The 23,451-nt window shown below is 41.2% G+C and overlaps 1 protein-coding gene across 10 annotated transcripts in view; it reads left to right on the top strand.

Moving 5' to 3' along the window:
• The first annotated feature begins 396 nt into the window (after nucleotides 1-396).
• ncam1b (neural cell adhesion molecule 1b) overlaps nucleotides 397-23,451 on the top strand; it is a 73,015-nt gene continuing 49,960 nt past the window's right edge. For 8 of the 10 annotated variants that reach the window (XM_062386234.1, XM_062386241.1, XM_062386236.1 and 5 more), the window contains exon 1: nucleotides 397-669. In XM_062386234.1, coding sequence (XP_062242218.1) covers nucleotides 618-669 — 52 coding nt within the window. In that variant the 5' untranslated portion in view covers nucleotides 397-617. The remainder of the gene's footprint in view (nucleotides 670-23,451) is intronic. The other 2 variants (XM_062386242.1, XM_062386243.1) reach the window with 2 other exon arrangements.

Below are 23,451 nucleotides of genomic sequence, written 5' to 3' on the forward strand. Positions count from 1 at the left end.
GTGTAAATGAAGCTGTTCCAAGTGCAATTTGAATGTCAGGGCTCATTGACACTTGGAAGACATTTTTATGTTTTATTTATTATTTGGATTTGGCTGCAACGCTGTTTACCACTGAAACTCCAACAGTGTGTAGTGTACTCATACACTTCACCCCACCCCCCATCGACATAGAGGTTGGGAGATAAAGAGTAGATTTCCATTTTTCCGGTGAACTATCCGTCTAATAACACCCATAGTACGAATTGTATCATATTTATTATTATGAATGTGAGGAGGGGTTTCCCCAACACACTGGTACTACTTGAGGACCCCCCGCGCGCACTATTTAACGGGCGGTCCTTCTTATTCCGCCCATGCGGATGAATCCACGAATGTGATCAGGCATTGCTTGTCAGTCAGACTTTGAACGGTGCACTGGCGCTCATCACCGCCGCTAATCTCCCTCTGACCGCCGCCTGTCATCACCGACTCCCCGCCACCACCGACCGGCTCTCAGCACCCGCCTCCGAGGATGAGCCGTCGCTTATAAAAGAGGGAGGCAGGACACCCGAGGGACCCGAGCGGAGATTAGACGTTGGCTTCGCCGCTTTTACGCGCACGTTTACTCGGGAGTTGCGATGGTCCAGTCACGGGATGTTCTTTTAGCCTTGCTTCTCTGGGGCAGCACAGGTAAGAGACCCCCCCCCCATCCTCCATGTGTTCTATCTCTGTTCCCAGCTTTTCTTTCTCTCTGTGTTTTCACCCGGGTTCCAATGAGTAAACCGGGACCGCTAGCATCCTCTCTCCTCTCCGGGTCCTCCCTCTCCCTCCGCCCGCAGCCAGGCACCACTCGGCTTCTCCTCGAGCAGGTGCCACTGTGCTGCGTCCGCCTCCATCAGGGAGCCGGGTTCTATTCTTTATCAGTATTTCTCTGGAAACCATCTTCTGGCTCCGGGGGCTCTTTGCGTGACCAGCCCCTGCACGTCGCTGACTTAGCGTAATTGTGCAGTAAATTAATCATGGTGCTCGAGGAGAACCGCTCCGGAAGAAAATTGCATCAGCGTGGACCTGAATGGGAATGTGGCGTGGTGGTTATCAAGAAAATGTCCCTGCTTAGAATCGTGCTCGGGATGGGACGTGTTTGTTGTTGACGGGGGTTGATGCTGGGCTCCCACCTCTGTTGGTTGGAAAACACACACACAAACACACACACACACACAAACACACACACACACACATTACACACACGCTACACATACACATTAACACACTCACACTTGTACTTCTATCTTAGTGAGGACACTCGTTGACATCATACATTCCCCAGCCCCCTACCCTAACATTAACCATCCAAACTGAATGCCAAACCCTAACCCCTAATTCTAACCCTAACCCTAAAACCAAGTCTTGACCCTGAAACAGCCCATTGTGAAATGTGAGGACCGGTCGAAATGTCCTCACTCTGTAGGGTCTATGCTATAGCTGGTCCTCACAAATCCATAAGTACAGGAGCACACACACACACACACTTACACACACACACATCCATGCACACAAACAGCCTCCTGGGTTGAGTCACGGTCTCAGTTAAAGGTACATTGTGCAAAAATAACACGCGTGTTGTCTTTTTCAATTCACCTGCACGGGAGTGATGGTGGCACTGAGGAGGGGTTGCTTTGAAAGTAAAGTGCATGAAGGGAGGGTGTCCCTGGGACAGTGTTGGATTATTGGGTCTCTCTGGCTCACTGATGCATAGCAAGCGCAACTTCTCCTCTGAATCATCTGTTATGTAATCCGATGCCACGATAAAGGCTTTGAAATGAGATCCTCTAAGTTGGTCAAATGTGTCGTTATGTAAGTCTAATTGAGGGATTTCTCTGTCAAATTACATTTTTAAATATCCTTTGCAGTCATTGTCAACCCGATGGTAGATGAGGATATTGAGCAGGAAAGAGATGGACAATATATGAATCTGATATAATATTGATTTTGTAACACATTTATAATAACAATGACAAACAAAATAGTTTGAATTTACAATTATATAATCTAAATATTTATATCTCTTGAACACAGAAAAACATGTGAAAATTAAGATCTGATCCTCTACTTATTTCAAAATCAAAAATATATAGGATTAAAAGATGAACATAAGAATATGTGTTCAAATGTCTGTAGATATTTTATGTTTACTGGTGAAGACATCAATGCCGATTAACAAAAAATGCCAGATGTTGGCCGATTAATCGGTGTTTCACTGCTTCGCATTGCCCATTCTTTGATTAGAATCAGTAATTTGAGGAGCTTATGGTTGGAGTAGCGCTCTCTGCTACACTCAGGCTCAGGGTTTTCGTGGCATCGCCTTTTAATCCTTTATGTACAATCCTATATTTACAGGGTAGCTCCTCAGGCAGGGGAGGAAAACGCAGTGGGAGTGGAGCCCTAGCTGCACTGTAATGGTAATTCAATTTCTCCTGGGTTCATTGGAGGTTTTTATGTGCAAAATGTAAATTAAAAAAATCTCTTTAATTCCATGATTGAATGTGAGCATATCTTCAAGTGTTTGACACTTGTGCACTGCTTACTAAAACACACCCTTGTAATACAGCACATGAAATTGAATAGTGTACTTCTGAATAACTGGAAACACCTCCGGATTTAATTGTCGTACTAGATGAGCTCAACAATGATAGAAAATAAATGATAGTAAGATAATAAGGGAATAAATTCCTCTAAAAAGTCTTTATTCTGTTTCAGAGAGAAAATGGTTTTAGATTTTTGCAGAGTTCCTGATCATGTCAGAATATGTGAAGATATAAGAAATTCATACTAGGTTTTTAAGAACAGCGATATTCAAGATGAAAATGCTAAAAGATTTATCAAATGATTTTTATATTTAAGCCGTCAATACTTAATTCTTCTGAAGAAGACACTGTTTCAATTCAGGGTTTGACACATCTTTGGCATTTCTGCACCTTAGTTTCTTGTTACCCTACTGCCTTGTTTGTGATAAAAAACAGACTAGCTGCCTTAATGAGGAAAGGAAGTACAAAATATAGTGAATTCATAGCCGACAGACTTTTATTGTTAGCAATAAAAATACTGGGAGTTGCTTGCTGATTATGGTTCCACTTCAATCGTTGCTGCTTCTTATTTTTTTTATTTTTCTTGACAAACTTGCTTAGAGGCCAATTACTGCCCCCAGTGGTGTGGGGTCAATACACTTTTTATTCAGTGGCTCTGTCAGGCCCATTATGTTCCATAGAGCGACTGCGATGTCAAGTGCAGAAACGATTGGTAACATTTGGTTGAAAGTTTTAACATCCTTTCAAACGCGATGCTTAAGGGGCCTTAAAATCCTCTTGACCTATCTATTATTCAAGCATCTTCAAGCTCGTGGGTGAAATATAGAATAATTTAAAAACTATATGGTATTTTATTTTTGGCCTTTTGACATTTTGTGTTTTATAGTGATAGTGGAGAGAGACAGGATATATTGAGAGAGAGGAGGGGACATGTAATAAGTGGTTCAGTTTGCCTGGAGTCGAGTCAAGGACCCATTGCTTTGGGCATGTTTGCCTGTGTGGTACACACTTTAATCATTTGGCTATCATGTTGCCCTAAGACTGAATTTCTGACAGAAAATGAAATATAGCCCCCGGAAATCAAAGTGAGAGAGGGAGAGGAAAGCTGGGCAAGATAAGAGATAAGTTCAGAATAACCCCAACATGTGGGACTGGTGAGGTGCAAGCCTACATTCCACCATATGGCTATTTTCAACAGGAAAATGTTCCTGTAGTTTACAGTAAGATTGTGTCTCCTAGTCTGTGTTACATCATCAGTCAGATCATGTGGAACTGATGACGCAGCTCCATGCTGCTCCATTTACAAAGCAAACAAAACAACTGACAGATGTCTCCAAACCTGTAAATCTGACTTAGTTTCTTCATGGGTATAGATCGTCATTGCTAAAAACAATAGCTTCAAGTCCAGCTGTAGATTTCTCTCTCCCCAAAAAAACAAGTCTTAAAAAATGTTGCTCTCTTAGTCTGCTGAATGACCACAGTTAAACATTTTACCCAAGTACATAGCTTGATTGATAGTTAAGACCTTTGTAGTTTGTCCCTGTCCAAATAAAACCCATAATGTCAAGGAAGGATAAACATGGCCATACCTTTCAGGGAGGCTGCAGTTAAAATGGATACATTTAAAGCTGCCGCTGTTGTTATTTTTTGAAGATGAATAGTTTTTAAATTATTTTCTTCATCCTGTCTATTCAAATTTTACATTTGAAAAGCTGAGCATTTCTCCCTTATAAATGGCTTGATGGAATGTCATTAATTAACCTTTTGAGCACCATATGTGACTGTGGATTGAAATGACACAGGGCTTCTACAGTGTGCTCTATTGGAGGAGATATACTAAATGTATTTCAGCAATTATTTATTATGAACATGTATTTTTTAACCTAAAAAGACGAGATGCAGTATACGAATGTATCTTCCTCTAAGACTGGGCTTGTGCATGTTTTTCCTTTCATATAATTGGATGAGACTAGCACTGGTTTTCTAGTCACGGATGAAATGCATTGAGATTTGCTGAAAAAGTATTCTGTTCAGCCAATAAAACAAGCTTTGACCATGAACAATAAATATAGACGACATAACAGCTCCCTAAATGAACAGCTAAATCTGGATCCCCCTCTGATCGCTGGTCACAGCCATAAATCCTGCCCTCTCCATGTTAGTGGATGGTACATTGGCAAACTAAAAAGGTCCAAAAAGCCTAAGATGCCGGTATCTGTGATATTTTGGCTTCAATTATTGTACAACAGAAGGAATTGAAGACGCGTATTTTATCTTAATTTATAGTCTGGAGCGACACTGAAGCCAAGTACAGCAGTTACCACGTTGGTAACGACCTAGAAAATTCCTCCACATGCTTGCTGACCTGTTAGGCAAAGCTCAGGGCGAAAAACATCTTAAGGAGGAGGGGGAGGGGAAAGATATTGGCGAGTATGAGCCAGTATCAACGCAAGCCAGAGATAACCACTGACCTGATGCAGTGCTGCTATAGAGTCAATCTTCTGTTGTTTTTGTTTTGTCTTATCAAATAACTATTCTGCTGAGAACAGAGTGTCTCCCGACAATCTACCGTTAAGCTTTAAAGGGTGTGTATTGAACCGGAATTTGTTTCATAATGGAAAAGATCATGAAAAAAACAGGATTTAGGGACAATATCTGGGGAAGCTACTGTCAGCCATGTATGTGTTGGATCTTTTGTCAAATTAGACTTTCATATTGATATGTTGTCTTTAACTGTGCGCCTGGGAATTTATGAATAATACATCTTTTGTTCTCTTTTAACATTGTGTATGACATTAACTATGCCCAACCAAAATGAGATGTTTTCTGTTGGGAGTTGCCATCCTGTCTCTGGTGTTCTGATAATGTGAACCTTGAGAGAGTCTCTACTCATTAAGGATAATGGGCATCTTGACATGACTCATAGTGACCTTGACTGTTATCTGTTCTTTCCCACTTGGTATAATACTGAAATGCTTCTATTGTCTTTGGAGTTTGGGGTTTTTTGCTATTTACATGTGCGTTGTACCAATAATCATCACTGTATACAGATTCATGTTGTAATAAACCTTTATATTCAAGTAAGCACACCTGAGGCTCTGACATCTGTGCAGGAGATCACTATCTGAATCCTGTAAATTAAACTGTAGACTCTTTTTCAAAGCAATGTCATAATTTGGACTATATATATATATATATTTTCTTTTATATATATTTTTTTTTTAAATCTCACAGATGCATTGGTTTTATTCCAGTATTAGGAAGCAGAGGCAGGACAGGCTGTGGTTTTGTGCCATCCAGTAGTACTTGACGCTTCAGTGATTGGAGTGGATCAGACAGATCCAGGTCTGAGAGAGTTTAGAGGAGATGCATTGCCGAAGGAGGCTGAGAAGATGACATTACACGTGCACATGACCCCATGAAGCACTGTGGGAGGAACATAAACATACTTTCCTAAGGGTTTGCTCACAGAAGAGGAACAGGCTCTCGGCTTATTCGTTTTTTGTTTTTCAGTGATTCATTTCTGTTGTGGGAGCAACCTTAAAATTATTCCCATGAGATTGGAGTGGTTAGTTTATATCAGGGATTAATATTAATCAGTTTAAACACACCACTTATAGGACATACTGTTTTTTTTAACCTAAGCATCACAATCTTAAGATTATGTCTGCTTCTCTCAAAATGAAAAAAAAAAAATGCTAAGATCTGTGAGCTATCAGGAAATGAAAACAGTATGTCCTTGACATCCATTACATTAAAACAAAAAACAAAGGCAGGAGCCAGCACTGTAAACATATCCCTGTGAACATGTAACCCTAGACTGTCAAACCTTTAGGCATATGGCCTTTCTCCACCTCCACTGCTCTGAGGGACAGAATTAATATCTGACAGGGTGTTCAGTCATCTGCAGGGAATAGGCAAGACTACTTTACACACTAAATGTATGTTTAAATGACTCAAAGCAGAAAATGTAACAGCTGAGTTTTATCTTTGGTTAAAAAATGTTGGTATTGATGTTCTTGTACAGGATTCAAGCTCTGTTTTAACAATGGCCAAAACAACTTTGAACCATTTAAGTTTCTTTTCCATTCTGATTTGCCATAACCAGTCACCTTTGGCTGTACAATCCCTGGGTACACTTGACAAAACGTACCACCTTTTCTAACTAGGCTACTGACTTAGGAATTAAGAGTAATATCCTCATTTGTTTAGGCTATTATGGACAGAAAGCACATTCTTGCGCCCTTGCTGTGCCTCTCCATGTCTTATTTGGCACTGAGAGGAGCAGAGAAAAGCAGAACTCATCCGAACCATAGCAAGTCATCACGGCCTTATCTGTGGTCCATGTGGCCCCTGAGAGAGGAAATTAACTTAAAATCATGTCCCAATTTACATGAGTTTGAGAAAAGTGTTCTCAGCTCAAACTCTTGAGAGCAAACTTGCTGTATGTCTGAAAATGCATGTCTCATTTTACTGTAATAAAGAAATAGGCTGTTGGCTAGGATTAGCTTTCAACTTCTTTTATGTAGTTTGAAGAGAGGCAGTCTGTGTGTGTGTGTGTCCTCGTGCATTCATGCCCATCATGGTGTATTCATTATTGAAACACTGTATGATGCTTTACCATGCAAGGAGCAGGGAAAATGCGGAATTGCCATGCCTCAGGCTTCTTTTCTATGTAGTCACCATAGTGTGTCACCATCTCTAATGTTATACTGCTCTATGGCTTAGTCATTGCCTGGCAACTTGGAGATACCTCTGTATCTGACAAGGTCATGGCATGAATTAATATTATAATGAAGAAAAAATTGAGGCTCATTTAGGAAAGAAAGACGTTATTTTCAACCTCTAATTGGATCACAGCAAGGAGACACTATCTCGAGGGGAGCAGTATCAGCCATAACTGTTTCTGATCTATTCAGTATGCAGGAAATGATGTCAGTGATTACCACAGATGAGGTTATACATGCGGAGCCTTGAGAAGTACTTCAGTCATATATTTGAACTTATCTAGCAATTTTACATGTGAAAAAATTTGGTTAGATCTAATGCATCACAGTGGAAAGATTTTATATAAAATCGTGCCCAGAAAACCACTAACTCTTATTCAAGGGTCTTTATTCACAGAAAATGTGCCTACACATGAAAAGATGATATGCAATAATCACCTTTTTTACATAAATGCAATAGCTTACAGCCACAGGGATCAGTTTAGTTTCACATTATTCTCCCGTTGATCATATTTTATTAGGATTTTAGAGGACAAGAAGGAAAAGAAAATCTAGAAAGTGATATCACTGGGATGGGAATTAACCTCATTCAAGCGGAGCAATCTAAATTGTGTAATAGACATGTCCAAAGATAGTAAGAAACCTACATGGCAATATGTCACCTCTTTTTATTCTGTCAAGATGAATATTATATTAAATCTGAAAAATGTTCAGGTCCCTTTTTAATAGATCCATATTGCTATGGTTAGTGAGTCACACATTCAATTGTTTGTTTGATTTTCTTTCAGATGTGAAAATTATATCATGGTGGTAATTTGGACACAATTCAATCTAAGATTTTAACATCCACCTGTGGGCATTTTTCGAAATTAATAATGAATAAGTAATGGAAAGGGCATTACACCATCGTTCAGTGACATTTGTCTTTGCACTACTTGCACTCTGCAGAACATAGAGAAATATTTCTGTTGTTAATACCCTTGCAACAGATGGCACGGTGACAAGCCTTTTTTAACACATATTTTCCCTTTTTCTCATTAGGACAGTCACTTACCTTCACACTGAGGTGTGTGTAGCTGCTAAAAGCAGAAAGTACTGGGCCACATATTTCTTCATACACAGAGTCACGACAACCTGCGTCACCAGAAGGGAGTAACACACAGAGAGATTCACACTACCGCACATCGACAACACCTACCATCCTTTTTCATATACTGACACTGAAGCCAATCAGATATAACCACTGGCTGTGTGAAGTCTGATTGCAGCACGAGTTGTAAGAGGGTTGAACATTTAATATTAAGGTGTTTTAACTCAGAGTGCTGAATTGTAAACATTAAACCAAACGCTGAAGCCCAATCCATGCTTCTGCTTTGAAGCCGTAGCTTATGCTTATGACCTGTACCCTACGCAGCCTATGCCGTACCCTGATGTGCACCTCCCCAAAATGTAATAACGCAATTGGTCCGCGTTTACGTACCTAGGGCATAGCATCAACGCAGAAGCATGAAACAGCCATTACCCTGAACACACACACAAACACTCAGGATCTGTAGCAGGAAGTTTTGAGTTTTCGTTCCATCTCTGAGTCAGAGGTCACTTGGGTACCACAGTTAACTGCTCAGTAACAGGATAGTGGGGTTGAATGAGATTTGTTCTGCAACGCAGAAGGCTGTTTTGATAATGTTGGGCTTGGTAACCTCGACCTTGGACTGGTACACCACGACCACCATTTCTGGGATGTTTTTCCGGCTACCCTGTAATTGCACTGTTTTGTCCCTTTTGAAATCTGAATCTAAGAGGCTGAAAAGCTGTTGGCATTCTGTTGTTGAACATCAGATTTACCTTTGTGTGGTACAGTAGCTATTCATCGAAACTTGCTGTTGATAGCAGTTGCTGTCATTTTCATTTCGACTACACAGCTGTTAAGTTGTTTTGCCTGCATCTTGTGTGGTTCTGAATGAATGGCTTTGAAAAAAACACTTGCCACAGAACTCACTGCCACATGGGGAGTTCCCGTCAAATCTCCAGGACCCCATTTTTCTGTGATCAGAGCTGCACACGAATTAACAACATAATGCTAGTTCACTTTCACTGTGACTCTGGGTGAATGCAGAAATATTAAGGGATCTTGTGCAAGTTATCCTGTGTCCAGCTCTTTTTGAATGCTTGGCTTAAACAGTCAGTGTTTGCATTGGCCTCTAAAAGGTTTGACTTGTAGCCTTATGATGCTCAAAAGGAGGATGTCAAGACACAGTATTTGGTGACAATGGCATGTTGTAATTGTGGCTTCACTAAAGTGTGATACAAAGAAAACCAGTTTGAAAAGCTCCTCTGGTTACAAGCTCTGGGTGTTGACCCAAACATGTAGGTTCTCTCTGTCTCTCTGTGATATAATGATTTATTACAGTGGCTTAGTTTTGATTGACAGATCCCTTAGGCTGTCGCTATGCATACTCAGCCTACCTTATTTCCACTCCAGCTCAGCCGTCTTGTTCAAATCTAGCTTCAGTAACTGACAAAGATGTCAGTCAGCTGTTAATCTAAATGCAGGCTGTAAAACATCCCTTTAAACTATCTGTGCGTGCACCAATGTGCCCAGTAAAAAGCATGAGTCCTGAATAATGTTTATGATTAATATGAACATTAAAGTTGTTTTGGGTACCTGTCTAATGGAAGTTAAATAACGTCAAATTAAACATTTGACGTTCAGATGAAAAATGAAAACAACTTTCAAACAACTATGCACGTAGTTGTGCTGACTGAACAGATTACTGATAAATGATCATATGTTGTACTATAACAGAAAGAGGAAGCTGCTACTCTCTAATCGGGATTTTCTTCACACCAAGTGTTTGACATGTGGTCTAATTACTGTGAACAATGAAAATGACACTACATCGTTCACACTACATCACATTAACTCTTAGCAGCTATTTGAGTGGTATTAACTATTTGATAACTATCTGGGTAAATTGAAAAATAGTGATACTCACATTCATTAATTATAGAACTGCAATAAACTCAGGCTACACAAATTAAACAGCTCACTGCAGGTAAAAACAGTCATTATTTATTGTTTTTCTTGACTCAATCTCAATTAATCACTAAAGAGTGAACGTAAACAGCAGCAGATGAATTGGAGCATAAAATATCTGTGACAATTGACGTGTTAAATCTCATATGTAATGGATTTAGGTGTATGATTTAATGAACAAAATAAACAGTCTGCTTTGGATTTCAGTTTAATTCAGAGGCAATATTGATACTGATAACAATACCATGTCTAATTATTGATTACTAAAATCTTAATGAAGCCTGTTCCCAGTTAGGGTAGTGTGCAGTGGAGAGTGAGAATGTGAAAGAGGATCAGGGACAAGAAAAGACGTGCAGGGTTACAAATGTGACTTCAGCTGATACCAAGATGGCGCCACGAACGGCTGCCACGGTGTGTTGGTGCGTACTGCTGTGTTTGTTTTTAGTATTTAATTCTGTTAATTGCGACCCAACTCGGATTACTTTCACGATGGACGAGCTTCTTAACATCAGGGACACAACACCATCTGATTTATGTCCCAACTTTCTCGCATCTTCCGTGGATTTAGTTGATTTACTGGTCAAAGGTGCGGTGCTCCTCGGCCACGCAGCGAGACTGAGGCGGAGACGGAGAGGAAAGCGCGCTGGGGCTCTGGTGCGCTTCAGGGAGAGAGGATTTCGCTCATCACTCCCGTGCATTCTCCTCTCTAATGTCCGCTCGCTGTGCAATAAGATGGACGAACTGCGCCTTCTCATCCGGACAAATAGAGACTTCTCCCTCTCTTCTGTATTACGGACATTTTCAACACCTCACTGGCTGAATGTGTTGTACCCGCCTGCCTGAAAACATCCACCATCATCCCCGTTCCCAAGAAGCAGAGGATCACAGGCCTTAATGACTACAGACCAGTCGCCCTGACCTCTGTAGTAATGAAGACCTTCGAGCGACTCGTGCTGACCCACCTCAAAACTATAACCAACCACCTCCTCGACCCGCTGCAGTTTGCCTACAGAGCCAACAGGTCCGTAGACGATGCAGTCAACATGGGACTCCACTTCATCCTCCAGCACCTCGACTCCCCCAGCACCTACGCCAGGATCTTGTTTGTGGACTTCAGCTCCGCATTCAACACCATCTCTCCAGCTCTTCTCCGGGACAAGCTGACCCAGCTGAGCGTGCCTGACCCCACCTGCAGGTGGATCACCAACTTCCTGACCGACAGGAAGCAGCGCGTGAGGCTGGGGAAGCTTGTCTCTGACACCCGGACCATCAGCACTGGAGCCCCTCAAGGTTGTGTGCTCTCTCCTCTCCTCTTCTCCCTCTACACCAACAACTGCACCTCCAGCCATCCCTCTGTCAAACTCCTGAAGTTTGCCGACGACACCACCCTTATTGGATTAATTTCCAATGGGGACGAGGCCGCCTACAGAGAGGAAGTTAACAGCCTGGCTTCCTGGTGCAGCCAGAACCACCTGGAGCTGAACGCTTCAAAAACTGTAGAGATGGTGGCAGACTTCAGGAGGAGCCCAGCCCAAACCGCCCCCCTCACCATGTGCGACTCCCCAGTTAAAACAGTGGAGTCATTCAGATTCCTGGGGACGATCATAGCACAGGACCTGAGGTGGACGGAGAACATCACCTCCATCACCAAGAAGGCCCAGCAGAGGATGTTCTTCCTGCGGCAACTGAGGAAATTCAGCATGCCGCGGAAAGTGATGGTTGAGTTCTACACAGCCATCATTGAGTCCATCCTCACCTCATCCATCACCGTTTGGTTCGCTGCCTCCACTGCCAAGGACAAGGGCAGACTGCAGCGGATCATTCGGTCAGCTGAGAAGGTCATCGGCTGTGACCTGCCGGCTCTCCTAGACCTGTTCCACTCCAGGACCAGAAAGAGAGCAGGCAAGATCATCGCTGATCCTTCCCATCCCGGTCACCACCTGTTCCAGAGACTTCCATCTGGGAAAAGGTTCCGGGCCGTCAGGACTAAAACCTCGCGTCACCTGAACAGTTTTTTCCCCATGGCAGTGGGGCTCACAAACAAGCCCCCCCCATCACACTGACTCTGCTGACCCCCCCCCCCCCCCCACCCTCGCACATAATTTATAACACTACATTATTGGCACTACCACCAATCTTTGCACCTTAAAACCGAACACAACACATTTACTGTATATATTATTTTTTCGATATTGTTGTTTTTTATATTGATGTTTATATTGCTCTATATTGTTGTTTTTATATTGTTGTTTGTAAAGTGCACCAACCACACCAAGGCAATTTCCTGTATGTGAAAATATACAAGGCAATAAAAAGAATTCTGATTCTGATTCTGATTCTGAGCACACGGTGTGAATACATAATGGTGTAAGCTCAGTATAGCAGTCGTTCAATCCAAAGGGAAATCAAATATCCAAACAAACCATACTGCTGTGCCATTCTTTTTTTGGGTGCACTGTTTGTTTGCCAGCTTGTCTGCCTCTGTCCTTTTCACAATGTCTCTCATGCGCCTCCTTGAAGGATCTCCTCGCAGTATGACTCAGTAACTTCCACGGCCTGAAAGCCATCTTGCTTTCTTTGCCAGCAGAAGCCGGATGTGTCATGAACCCCAGTGTGCATCTTTTCCATGGATGCCATAGAGCGCCAAGGCAGATGACAGGCCCTCTGAAGCAAATTAAACTATCTCACATCAACACTCATAGTAACAAGGCCAACGTAGAGATGGGGTATCTATGCAACCTTTAAATGTTTGAAAATGAGAACGATTAAGGAGAACCTCTGCTCTATAAAGATTATTAGCTTAACTGCTCTGTTAGTATACACTCATTATGAGGAGGGTGCAGTTCAAGCTGGGTTTTATAATTTACTGACCCATACCATATAGGCTCACAACTCACATGTCATTGAGAGGTTTTTAAGAACCACACAGCATCACTTGCATACGATACATCTTAAGAAATCCGTGACTGTGTTGCATGTACTTAATCATCCACTGTATTCTCAATGGCATACTGGTGACTTGCATAACTACTCCCCCTGGAAATCCCTTCACAACAGCCGCCATTACTGAGGAGAGGGTATATGCAAGGGAGGAGCAGTTCTCTACCTTATGACAGCACATTGCTGCTTTTTCTGCCCGATTGGCTACAGCAACACACAGTTAAGACACATTATGATTGAACAGGGTCAGGGTTGGTTTTACAGGAGTGGATACAAACCACCTTTCTGGAGCTTTAAGGATGTTTGACATCAGCGGTTTTTGTATCTATAGCATTCATCTGTCTTAAGCCATTTTCTGACATGACCTGTGGGTAAAGTCCAGAGGATTGGATGCAGAGTATCCGCAGTTTGCTTTTCACACATGCACAACGCAACGCAGGGTTTCCTGCACAGATCTGTTAAAGAGCATCAAATCTTCCGCATTATTCAGGCGAGAGGTGGAGCAGCCAGGTGTAGCAGGCAGAGGCAGGAAGTGACGGATCAATTCTGCTGCGTAGATCATGTGATTTTCTTGACAACACAGACACCGGTGTCTGGTGTTATCACCACAAACTCTCTTGACATCTGTGTCCGTGTCTTCTATTGGTGTGTGACCGCTTTTTCACCAGGATATATATATAAACATATATATATACATATTTTTCATTTTTGTTGCATGTTAGAAGCGTCATCTACCCCACACTGGCTCGTGGGAGCCCCAGCTGTGTTCTCACATCGAATTCTCCTGACTTTCTACAGACTTTGTCCTAGGAGGCCAGGCAAAGAAAGTCCGTACATAATCTGGAACCTCTCACTCTGACTTTTGCATTCACACATGCAGCTCCTCCTAGGAAAATGTGGAGGATCTGCTGAGTTCAGTGCATGTCTGAAAGCAGCTTTACTATGGCTGATGGGCAAGTGTGTCTACGCAGGGTTTCATGTATCATGATATGAAGGGAAGGAGGAATCAGTTTTAGCTGGAGTGTTATAGTACCAGGAACTATTTATTTCCACAAGACTCATGACTCATTTGCCCTGGTATTTTCCTCCCTTGTTAATCTAGAAACATGTGCAATTATTGAAATGTCTTTTTTACTGTTATGGTTACATATCGTGGCTCCTTTTTGGTGGATTAATTAGGTGGAATCTTCAAGTTTGTGATTGGAAACCTTTACTGCTTTTAACAGTTTTTGCACATGATTTTCCCATATTATTGTCTCACTCAACCTGTGGCACTTTCAAACCAATGACCAATGGCTTCAGAGACACTGGCCTCAGCAATTAGGCAGTCCCTTCACCTTTGCACACTTAGTGTTGAAAAGTATATATGTAGTATTTGCCGTTGTGGATTTTGGTCCAAATGCTTTATTTTTCCCTGAGATGCATCTGTAACTTGACAGGAGTCCACCTTGGATTAATTTAATTGGTTTCATGTTTTTTTGAAAAGCACACAGCTGTGTCTGCATACACGGTCCCATAATCCAAACTGCATGTCAGAACAAAATAATGTAATTTTGAATTGGATTACATTACATTACATTACATTTCATTTAGCTGACGCTTTTATCCAAAGCGACTTACAATAAGTGCATTCAAACCCGAGGGTACATAACAAGGACGACAAGAATCAAGAAAATACAATTTCTTCAAATAAAGCAAAACTACAAAGTGCTATAAGTAAGTGCCATTTAAGTGCTACTAAAGTGTTAGTTTCAAAAAGTTGTTAGTGTTTTTTTTTTTTTTTTTTTTTTTATTCAAGGTAAAGTCGGAAGAGGTATGTTTTTAGTTTTCGGCGGAAGATGTGTAGACTTTCTGATGTCCGGATGTCAATGGGGAGCTCATTCCACCATTTAGGAGCCAGGACGGAAAACAGTTGTGTTTTTGATGATTGTTTAGCTCGCAGTAAGGGAGCAACGAGCTGATTGGCCGAAGCAGAGCGGAGTGAACGGGTTGGGGTGTAACGTTTGACAATGTCCTGGATGTAGACTGGACCGGATCCGTTCACAGCATGGTACGCAAGTACTAGTGTTTTGAACCGGATGCGAGCAGCCACTGGTAACCAGTGAAGGGAGCGGAGGAGAGGAGTAGTGTGAGTGAATTTAGCTTGGTTAAAAACCAGTCGAGCTGCTGCATTCTGGATGAGCTGCAAAGGTCGGATGGCAGTAGCAGGTAGACCTGCCAGGAGCGAGTTACAGTAATCTAGACGTGAGATGACCAGAGCCTGGACCAGAACCTGCACCGCCTTCTGAGTGAGAAGGGGGCGTATTCTCCTGATGTTGTACAGCATGAATCTACAGGACCGTGTTGTTGCAGAAATGTTGGCAGTAAGGGAGAGTTGGCTGTCGAGTGTTACGCCCAGGTTCCTAGCCGTCTGAGTGGGGACTAACACAGAGTTGTCAAAGTTAATAGTCAGGTCGTGGATGGGAGAGTCTTTCCCTGGAAGGAAAAGAAGTTCAGTTTTGTCAAGGTTAATCTTCAGGTGGTGTTGAGTCATCCACTGAGAGATGTCGGTCAGACAGGCAGTGATTCGTGCTGCTACCTGTGTTTCTGATCGGGGAAAAGACAGGATTAGTTGGGTATCATCAGCATAGCTATGGTAGGAAAAGCCGTGCGAGTGAATGACAGAGCCGAGGGAGTTGGTGTACAAAGAGAAGAGGAGAGGACCTAGGACAGAACCTTGAGGGACCCCAGTAGTGAGGGGACAAGGTTCAGACACAGACCATGATAGATCATGGTCTGTGTCTGAACCTGGATGGATGAACCTGGATGGATGATAGATCTCTATGCATTATCTCTGGCAAACACCACTTTCTTCCCATCACCTTCCCTATATGATGAAGCAATATGGGGGTGTATGCAGCAAACTATAAGGCTTCTTCTCTGCAGCAGGGACAGGGAGACTGGAAGCAACTCGAGAAAGGGTGAATAGAGCCAAACACAAATACCTTGAAGAAATCCTCATGTTTCACCTTTCATCACAACGATGACTCAAATCATACAGTAACAAAAACACAGTGGCTCCTGGCCAACTCTTTGACTGTTCTTGAGTGGCCCAGCCAAACTACAGGCTTTAACCCAATAGAACATCTATGGATTCACCTGAAGCCATTCAGACACATTTCACATCCAATCTGACAGAGCTTGAGAGGATCTGCAAGAAAGAATGTGAAATCCTCTCAAAATCAAAGTGTGCAAAGCTTGTAGAGACAGAGGACTCAAAGCTCCATGAGTGTGATGTAATTGAACTAATAGTTTCAATTTTGTTACTTTTATAAAGGAGATATTTCAGTTTTTCAACTTAATTATTATTCAACATTTTCACTTTTCTCTCTACCATCTTGCACCTACAACAGAAAAGGTGCAAGGAACAGAATACTTTTGAAGCCACTGTAAATATACTGTTTCCAATAGCACCTTCAACAGGTACAGACTGGGGCATCCACAGTTTAATAATCAACCAAATTTCTGTTTTACACCTGCTTCAATCACATAACAAATCTCGGATAAAGTGTTTTGCCGAGAATAGTGCGCGGAACACTTAACCAATTGGCAAGATTGAATGTGGCTGAACCGCGGCTGAGCAGTACTGTGCTGTCAGAAGAGGAAATTGTGGTTAGTTTGCTAGTGTCCAAAAAAGATCTTTTATAAATGAGCAGAGAAGAAATGCTTCTCGAAGCAAGTCACAAAAGTAAAGAGAAATCTATGCCTTGTTTGCTTGCACCGATTAATTGTGCCTAGATTTTCAAGTTAATGAAGTGGTTTATTTGCACTTAAGAATAGTGTGTGACTGTTGGCATTAGTAGACTAATATTTATACTATCAACAGATAAGTTAGCATTGCCAAAATGCCACTGGCCTTGCTTTTACTGAGTTGTCGTAGTAGAATTTCTGTGTAAGACAATCAGCTAGGACAAGATGTGTTTACACAGACACATTGCATATTTTACCTCCTAAAGGACACTAAACTTGTATCAAGTAGAATTTGTTGCTTTAGACATTTTAATCAGACAGATTTTTAGGCCTTCTCTTTTACTTGACGTTTCTCTCTCAGTCCAAATTTACAAGTTGTAACATGAAATGTGTCGGTTTTACGTTCTTGATTTAATAAATGTCACATCTCATTGCTAATAAACAATTATCAAATCACTTTTTTACCATTTCTTAATACTCTTATTGCATTCAGTCTATTTAATGTAATGTCAAGTGTGAACTTATAAATAATTTTATATCAAATATGAAGAAGGAAACCACGGATCTTCTGGGACATAATTTGGCAAGAAACTACAATTTTTGCTTGAAAATTCTCATATCAAAATGGTTGCTTATTAATTATTTGTTTAATGAGTTTATTAAATTATTTTAAATTATTATTTTTGATTATTTGTTGAACAATGTTTATTGATTGTTGCAGCTCTACTCTGAGCACAGAGTAAAATATAGGGCGACTTGACTTGAATACAAATTACTCAAACAGAACTTCTCAGATCACTTGAATTTATGACGTCTGGGTTTCACTTTTTTTCCCCCCGCTCCTGACAAATTTATTCCAGTAGCGCAGCTCATAGGATTTGTAACAGAACAGTCAATGAACTGCAGCTCAAACGTGCAGAGTATACAGCTTCGGCTCTACCGTGGAAAGAATTAAATGAATGTTAAAGGATCTGTAGTAATCAGCTTGACTGGTTGTTGTCTGAATGTTCAGCAAATGTGATCCATTAATATCTATTAATAACAGATCTTGGCCCATGTTGTGATATTAGTGCAAATGGATATCATCCTGTATCACTTATTTTGTGTTAAACCTTATTTTCCGCTTTCAAAGTGTAATAGCATAAAAACCAGTGAAGGTGTACAGGACACTAAAATCCATGTATGTCCACTGGTAACTAAATCAGTCCAGGGCACTTAGCTGAAACTGGCATGTATTGCACGTATAACGAGCAGGCATAAATTCAGAAAAAAAGGCATTACCCTACCCTAATTCATCTCATCCCTGGTTTTAAGTGCCTAGATTAATGACGATAGTCTCCCCCCTCTGCAGATGTCTCTGGAGAGTTTAGCCCTGAGAAATAGAGTAGTCAACTCTCTGGAGGCAAGCCCTGTCCCGGTGTCTATTTTTACAGAACAGTCTCTGATTGGCCGACAAGGTGTGTGTGTGTGTGTCTGTGTTTTTGTGGGAGTGTGTGTGTGTGTGTGTTTGTGTAAGCTCATGTTGTGTCATTAGGTGTCACTGTGCCATCTGTCGCCCGCAGTGAAGCTGTTGTGAAGACAGACCACGCCTAGTCAGTCGGTGTCAGAGAATGCAAAACACAACCTTGGGCTTTCCTTGCACTGACTGCTCTGTCATGAACGTGAGGGAAATGCATGATCCAGCTTCAAAATGACTGCCTTAAATTAAGCTAATAGAGTGCTATTGTAGAGAGACAATATGTCTCTTTTGTTGTTCTTTCTTTCAGAGCAGGAACGGTATGGGGTATTCTGTTATTATTAGGTGCAGGGAATTTTAGTACAAGATATATGTCTTGATTGCGGATTGGATTTGTGTAGGCATGAACACCTGACAGTTAATTCTAGCGGTAAACATGAACAGATTTCCTGAGCAGGTGTAGTAACAGGTTGTTTATGAGTCATTTCTTGTCTAGTCAGATATTATTGCTGTCCTGCCTTAAGTGCTAAATGATTGACTCACAACATTTGTCTTGTGGCTGACTGAAAGATGACACGAGACGAGATACCTATTACGGTTAACTGACCGTGACCTTACATGCCCTTCCGCTTAAACCTTATCCTCCCCAAGCCTCATGGACAGCACATGAGATGCTTTGAACACACTGGCAACTCACCTGTCAGGTCTTCCAATGCATGCTGTGGTTTCTCTTTCTGTTATTCAAAGAATATGGGTAATTGTGATAGCTAATAACTTACTAGGTGTGAGGATCCTAATGTGGTTGTCTGGAATCTAGCAAATTTACACACATATATTTGTTGTGCAATAGTAGGAGTAGAATTATATAATTATTAATAATCATGAAATATGATTATTAAAATAACAATTATTTCTTAAAAATAATCAAAAATGATAAAGCTATTAATTAAGAATAGTAACACATTTAATTAGAAATGATACGGTTATCCATTATTAATAGTTAAAATGATCAATTAAGAATAATACAAATCTGTAATAATTGCTTATTGTCGCGGGGCACCACCCTGGTTACAGGGACCAACAATTCAATCTTTAAATATCAGTCTCAATGATATATGTTATATTAATAATCTCAATATTTAGTATTAATGATTATATAATAAACAATGAAGGGTTTGAAGTTCGAACACAGGCTATAGTAATCCAGCTGTATTCACATACATATGCACAAATAATCAAAGAAATACAAATACTTTAATTACAAAAGTATTTATTTAAAGGGAAATAAAGTTAATGTATTTCAATGATTCTTCATTTAACAAACTCTAATATTTCAAAGATGGCAACAACAGCAGCAGCACTTATCACAATTAAGACCACGCATGTGATACGGGGTATCTGTGTGTGTGGTCGTGTGTGTCTGCCTTTCTGTGTGTGTGTGTGTGTGTGTAAGAAAGAGAAAGGGGAGTGGCTATGGCGTAATGACGAGGTCACGTGGTGACGTCCTCTGGCCGAATTCAAGGTGATGTTACATTCACGTACTTTCAAGATGGAGGCTACCTTAGTGAAGCCACGTTGCGAAAAGCAAAATGGCTGCCCGTCACTGTACTTAAACAAAGGGGATCTTTCAAGACAAAGAGATTTCTTATCTCGTGGTTTTGGCGCCGAGATGTATAAAGGCTCTTTAAGTCTAGATTTCTCCATGTAACATGAAATGTATAAATGTAGGTCGGGACGTGTGCAAAAACAGGTTTAGGAGAAAAGAGAGAGAGAGAGGGAGAGATAGAGAGAGATCAGGAAACAACAGAAACATCGTCAGAGATAACTACTAGCAAAGCAGGCAGTCTAGTTACGTGAGATTTATCTTTTAACAGATGTAAATCTCCGCACAATATCTCTGACGGTAACACGTAAAAAGGATGCGCCGGTTTGTTACCGCGCGCTTCTCAAAAACACAGTAAACAAAGGAACCGGATGTGACGTCTCGGCCCGCCGTGTAGCACGGCTAAAAGCAGATCAGCGATCTACAAACAAACATACAATCAAACAAATGACACGCTAAGAATTTAAACTAGTCTCTGCCCAGACAATAAAGCCTCTTACTGTGACCTCCGCGGTGTTGCTTGCGCGTGGGGCGCGGATTTCCGGGAGTCCAGTGAATCTCTCAGGATGCGTGCTGGAACGGCGGATTCCTGGAAAACAAATCAGTGTCCTGGCCTCTTAAGCGGTGCTCCGGTGGGTCTCGTGGTTGCAACGGAGGTCAGCGCTGGGCCGAATAGAGCGAACTTCTCTTGCTCTTGGAACGGAATTCTGCTTCGTCTCTTCTCTGACGGGATTTAGCTTTGTCTCTTCTGCAGGGATGAACAGCGGTAACGCCGCTGTGGATTTGGAAAGAAAGTCTCTGAGCTCGGCCAGCGAGCGAGTTCCTGTGCACGGCCTTTTCAAGTTAAAAACAAAAATAGTCTCTATCAAAGTAAGATCAAACTTAAGATAAAAGACAATGAAAGCAAATGAAAGAAAATAACTCTGGTTGCCCCCTTTAGCAACTAAATCATCTGGAAAGACCCGGAGGGGTCTGTTGACGTCTTCAGAGCAGGGAAAAATGGCAGCGATTATTGATGTCTCAGTGGTTTTATTCTACCTGAGAGGTCCTGCCTCCTTGAGGTGCTGGTCATAGGATAATGCTGGCTTTTAGCCAATTGAGTGTCAGAGGTCAAAGGAGAGTGGGAGCGGCCAGGAGCACAGCGGGGGTCCTAAAGGCTCCCCAGGACATTTTCCAACCACCAGGGGGAGATTCTTAGGCCTGCTGGAGAATGTTTTCCCGCCAAAAGTTTACAACCCTTTGTCTACCGTCGGCTCCAGTGTCTGGTGCTCAGCCTCTGGACTGTGGCCCAACATATTTGTCCAGGTCTTTTTTCCTTTTTACTTAGTGCATTATCTGATAGGCTTATCTTACTGTCTTTTTTATTTAGCATGTGGTGAAAAGGGGACGTGATGAAATATAACCACAGTGTTTTATACTGTACACCGCATGAATTAGTCAATTTTGAAAGGAGTCTGAGCTTCTTAAAAAAGTGTCTGAAAGTGTCTTTAAATATTATTGATAACCTTCACAGGTCCTGACTCCAGGTTTTTGCAAAAAAGTTAACTGGTGTGGTGGTAACCATCCTCATCCTTCTTGTCGTAGGCGTCCTTAATTGCTTTGCAGTTGGAACGTTTTTGGAAGAGCATAGCACTGTTAAGAATACAAATGGTTGGCTGCAATGGCTTAGCACAATTAGATGTGGCATGGATTAATGAGGTGCATCAGGGATGGCCTTGAATAACAGAGTTGTGTTGATGGAGTACCAAGCATACCCTTGTCAGAAAGCCTCTAACAGTGTGAAGACCATAAAGCTGTCAAGCTACACATGCAATCAAGGATTTTTTCTACATCAATATGAACAGTATTGTTGCCTCTTAGTACAAAGTGAGGAGTTTTCATGCTTCTGACATGGTCTGCATGGATTTTATCTGGGTTTCCAAAGACATGAAATACATTAATATATACCCCTGCTTTCAGGCCTGAGCACCAATCTTTAATACTTTTATGATATCGACTTAAATGCTTAATAGATTTGATCCCATATTGCAAAAAGCCTTGTTAAGCCATAAAGGAGTGAATTTTATCAGTGTCAGTTTCAGTATGCCAATAGGTACCAACATGTTTGTACCAAGATTAAATACTGCTAGTGATTAGTTGTCTAAAGTAACATTACATGAATGTCCAGGTAAAACTCTATGATGTGTGTAAAAAAGAATCTTTAAGGAAACATCAAAGATCGTGAACGATACCCAGCCTTTCCAGCTATTGTGTCTTAACAAGGTTCTGGCCTCAGATCTACAGCTTGTCCCCAGGCACTGCATTATGGTTGCCCAATCCCCCTAAATAGATAAGATAGGTCGCACTCATAGGACAAATATCCCCATGGGTGACTTCTAAAGTATAACTAATTTTAAATAGGATAAAACAAATGAGCTCCTTAGAGGAGCATAGTTGACCCTTGTGTTACGATCAAAGGGGTTCTATCCTGATGTGGTTAGCGAGAGACTGATTTTCTTGCAGGGCGATGCTCGGCATGTACTCATCAGAAAGATGATTTAAACTGATGGCATTTCGGTGGCAGTTGCCTGGTTAGCAAGATATCCTATGCATATAGATTCTCTCGGTGTATACAGCAAAAAGCACATTAAGAATGTCACTTTGAGGTTGAATTTTATTGAAGCTCGCTACACAGACATAAGAAAACAGACATAAGGTTATTATCTTTTTTGATGTTTTGAAATCTAGGCTGTCAACACACTGCTGGAGTTGTTGTATGCTTCACTAACTGCAACATAAAGAAGCAGATTTTTTTTTTCATGATAAACTAAAATCTTAACATGGTAATGGAAAATTAAATACATAGAAAATGAATATAAATGAAAATGTCATATAAAGAGCAATACCAAATAAATTCCTGAAAAGTCAACATCTACAAAATAAAAATACGCATTTAGAGAAAAGCCTCATATGCATAATATTGGTTTTATTTTGTCAATTCTAAAATCATTTCATTAAATGTTCACCATCATTAGATACAGTTGACTGATCATGCAAAATAAGTCACTCTCTTCAGTTTGTCTTTGTGCTTCTCTGTTATTATTTCTTTATTTCGCAATCTGTTTGTTAGTCGGTGTTACATGTGTCTGAGCACATGCTGATTACATAACTTGCCCACCATATTATTTCATTTTTTTTACATGAAACATGACCGAGAAGACCAAGGATTGGGTGTCAAAGTAGAAGCTCCTATTTCTTAAATTTGTCAGAATTAACCTGAATGAATGGAGCCTGACAACATTAATGAGGCAATCTGCAAACTTTGTCTGATGGCAGTGACAGCATCTGGAGCTATCACTTCCCTACTTCACACACCTTCACCACATGAGGGAGGCTGCCCCAAGTGAAGTCTGACG

Source organism: Platichthys flesus, chromosome 4 (assembly GCF_949316205.1).
Source record: "Platichthys flesus chromosome 4, fPlaFle2.1, whole genome shotgun sequence".
Lineage (NCBI taxonomy): Eukaryota > Metazoa > Chordata > Actinopteri > Pleuronectiformes > Pleuronectidae > Platichthys > Platichthys flesus.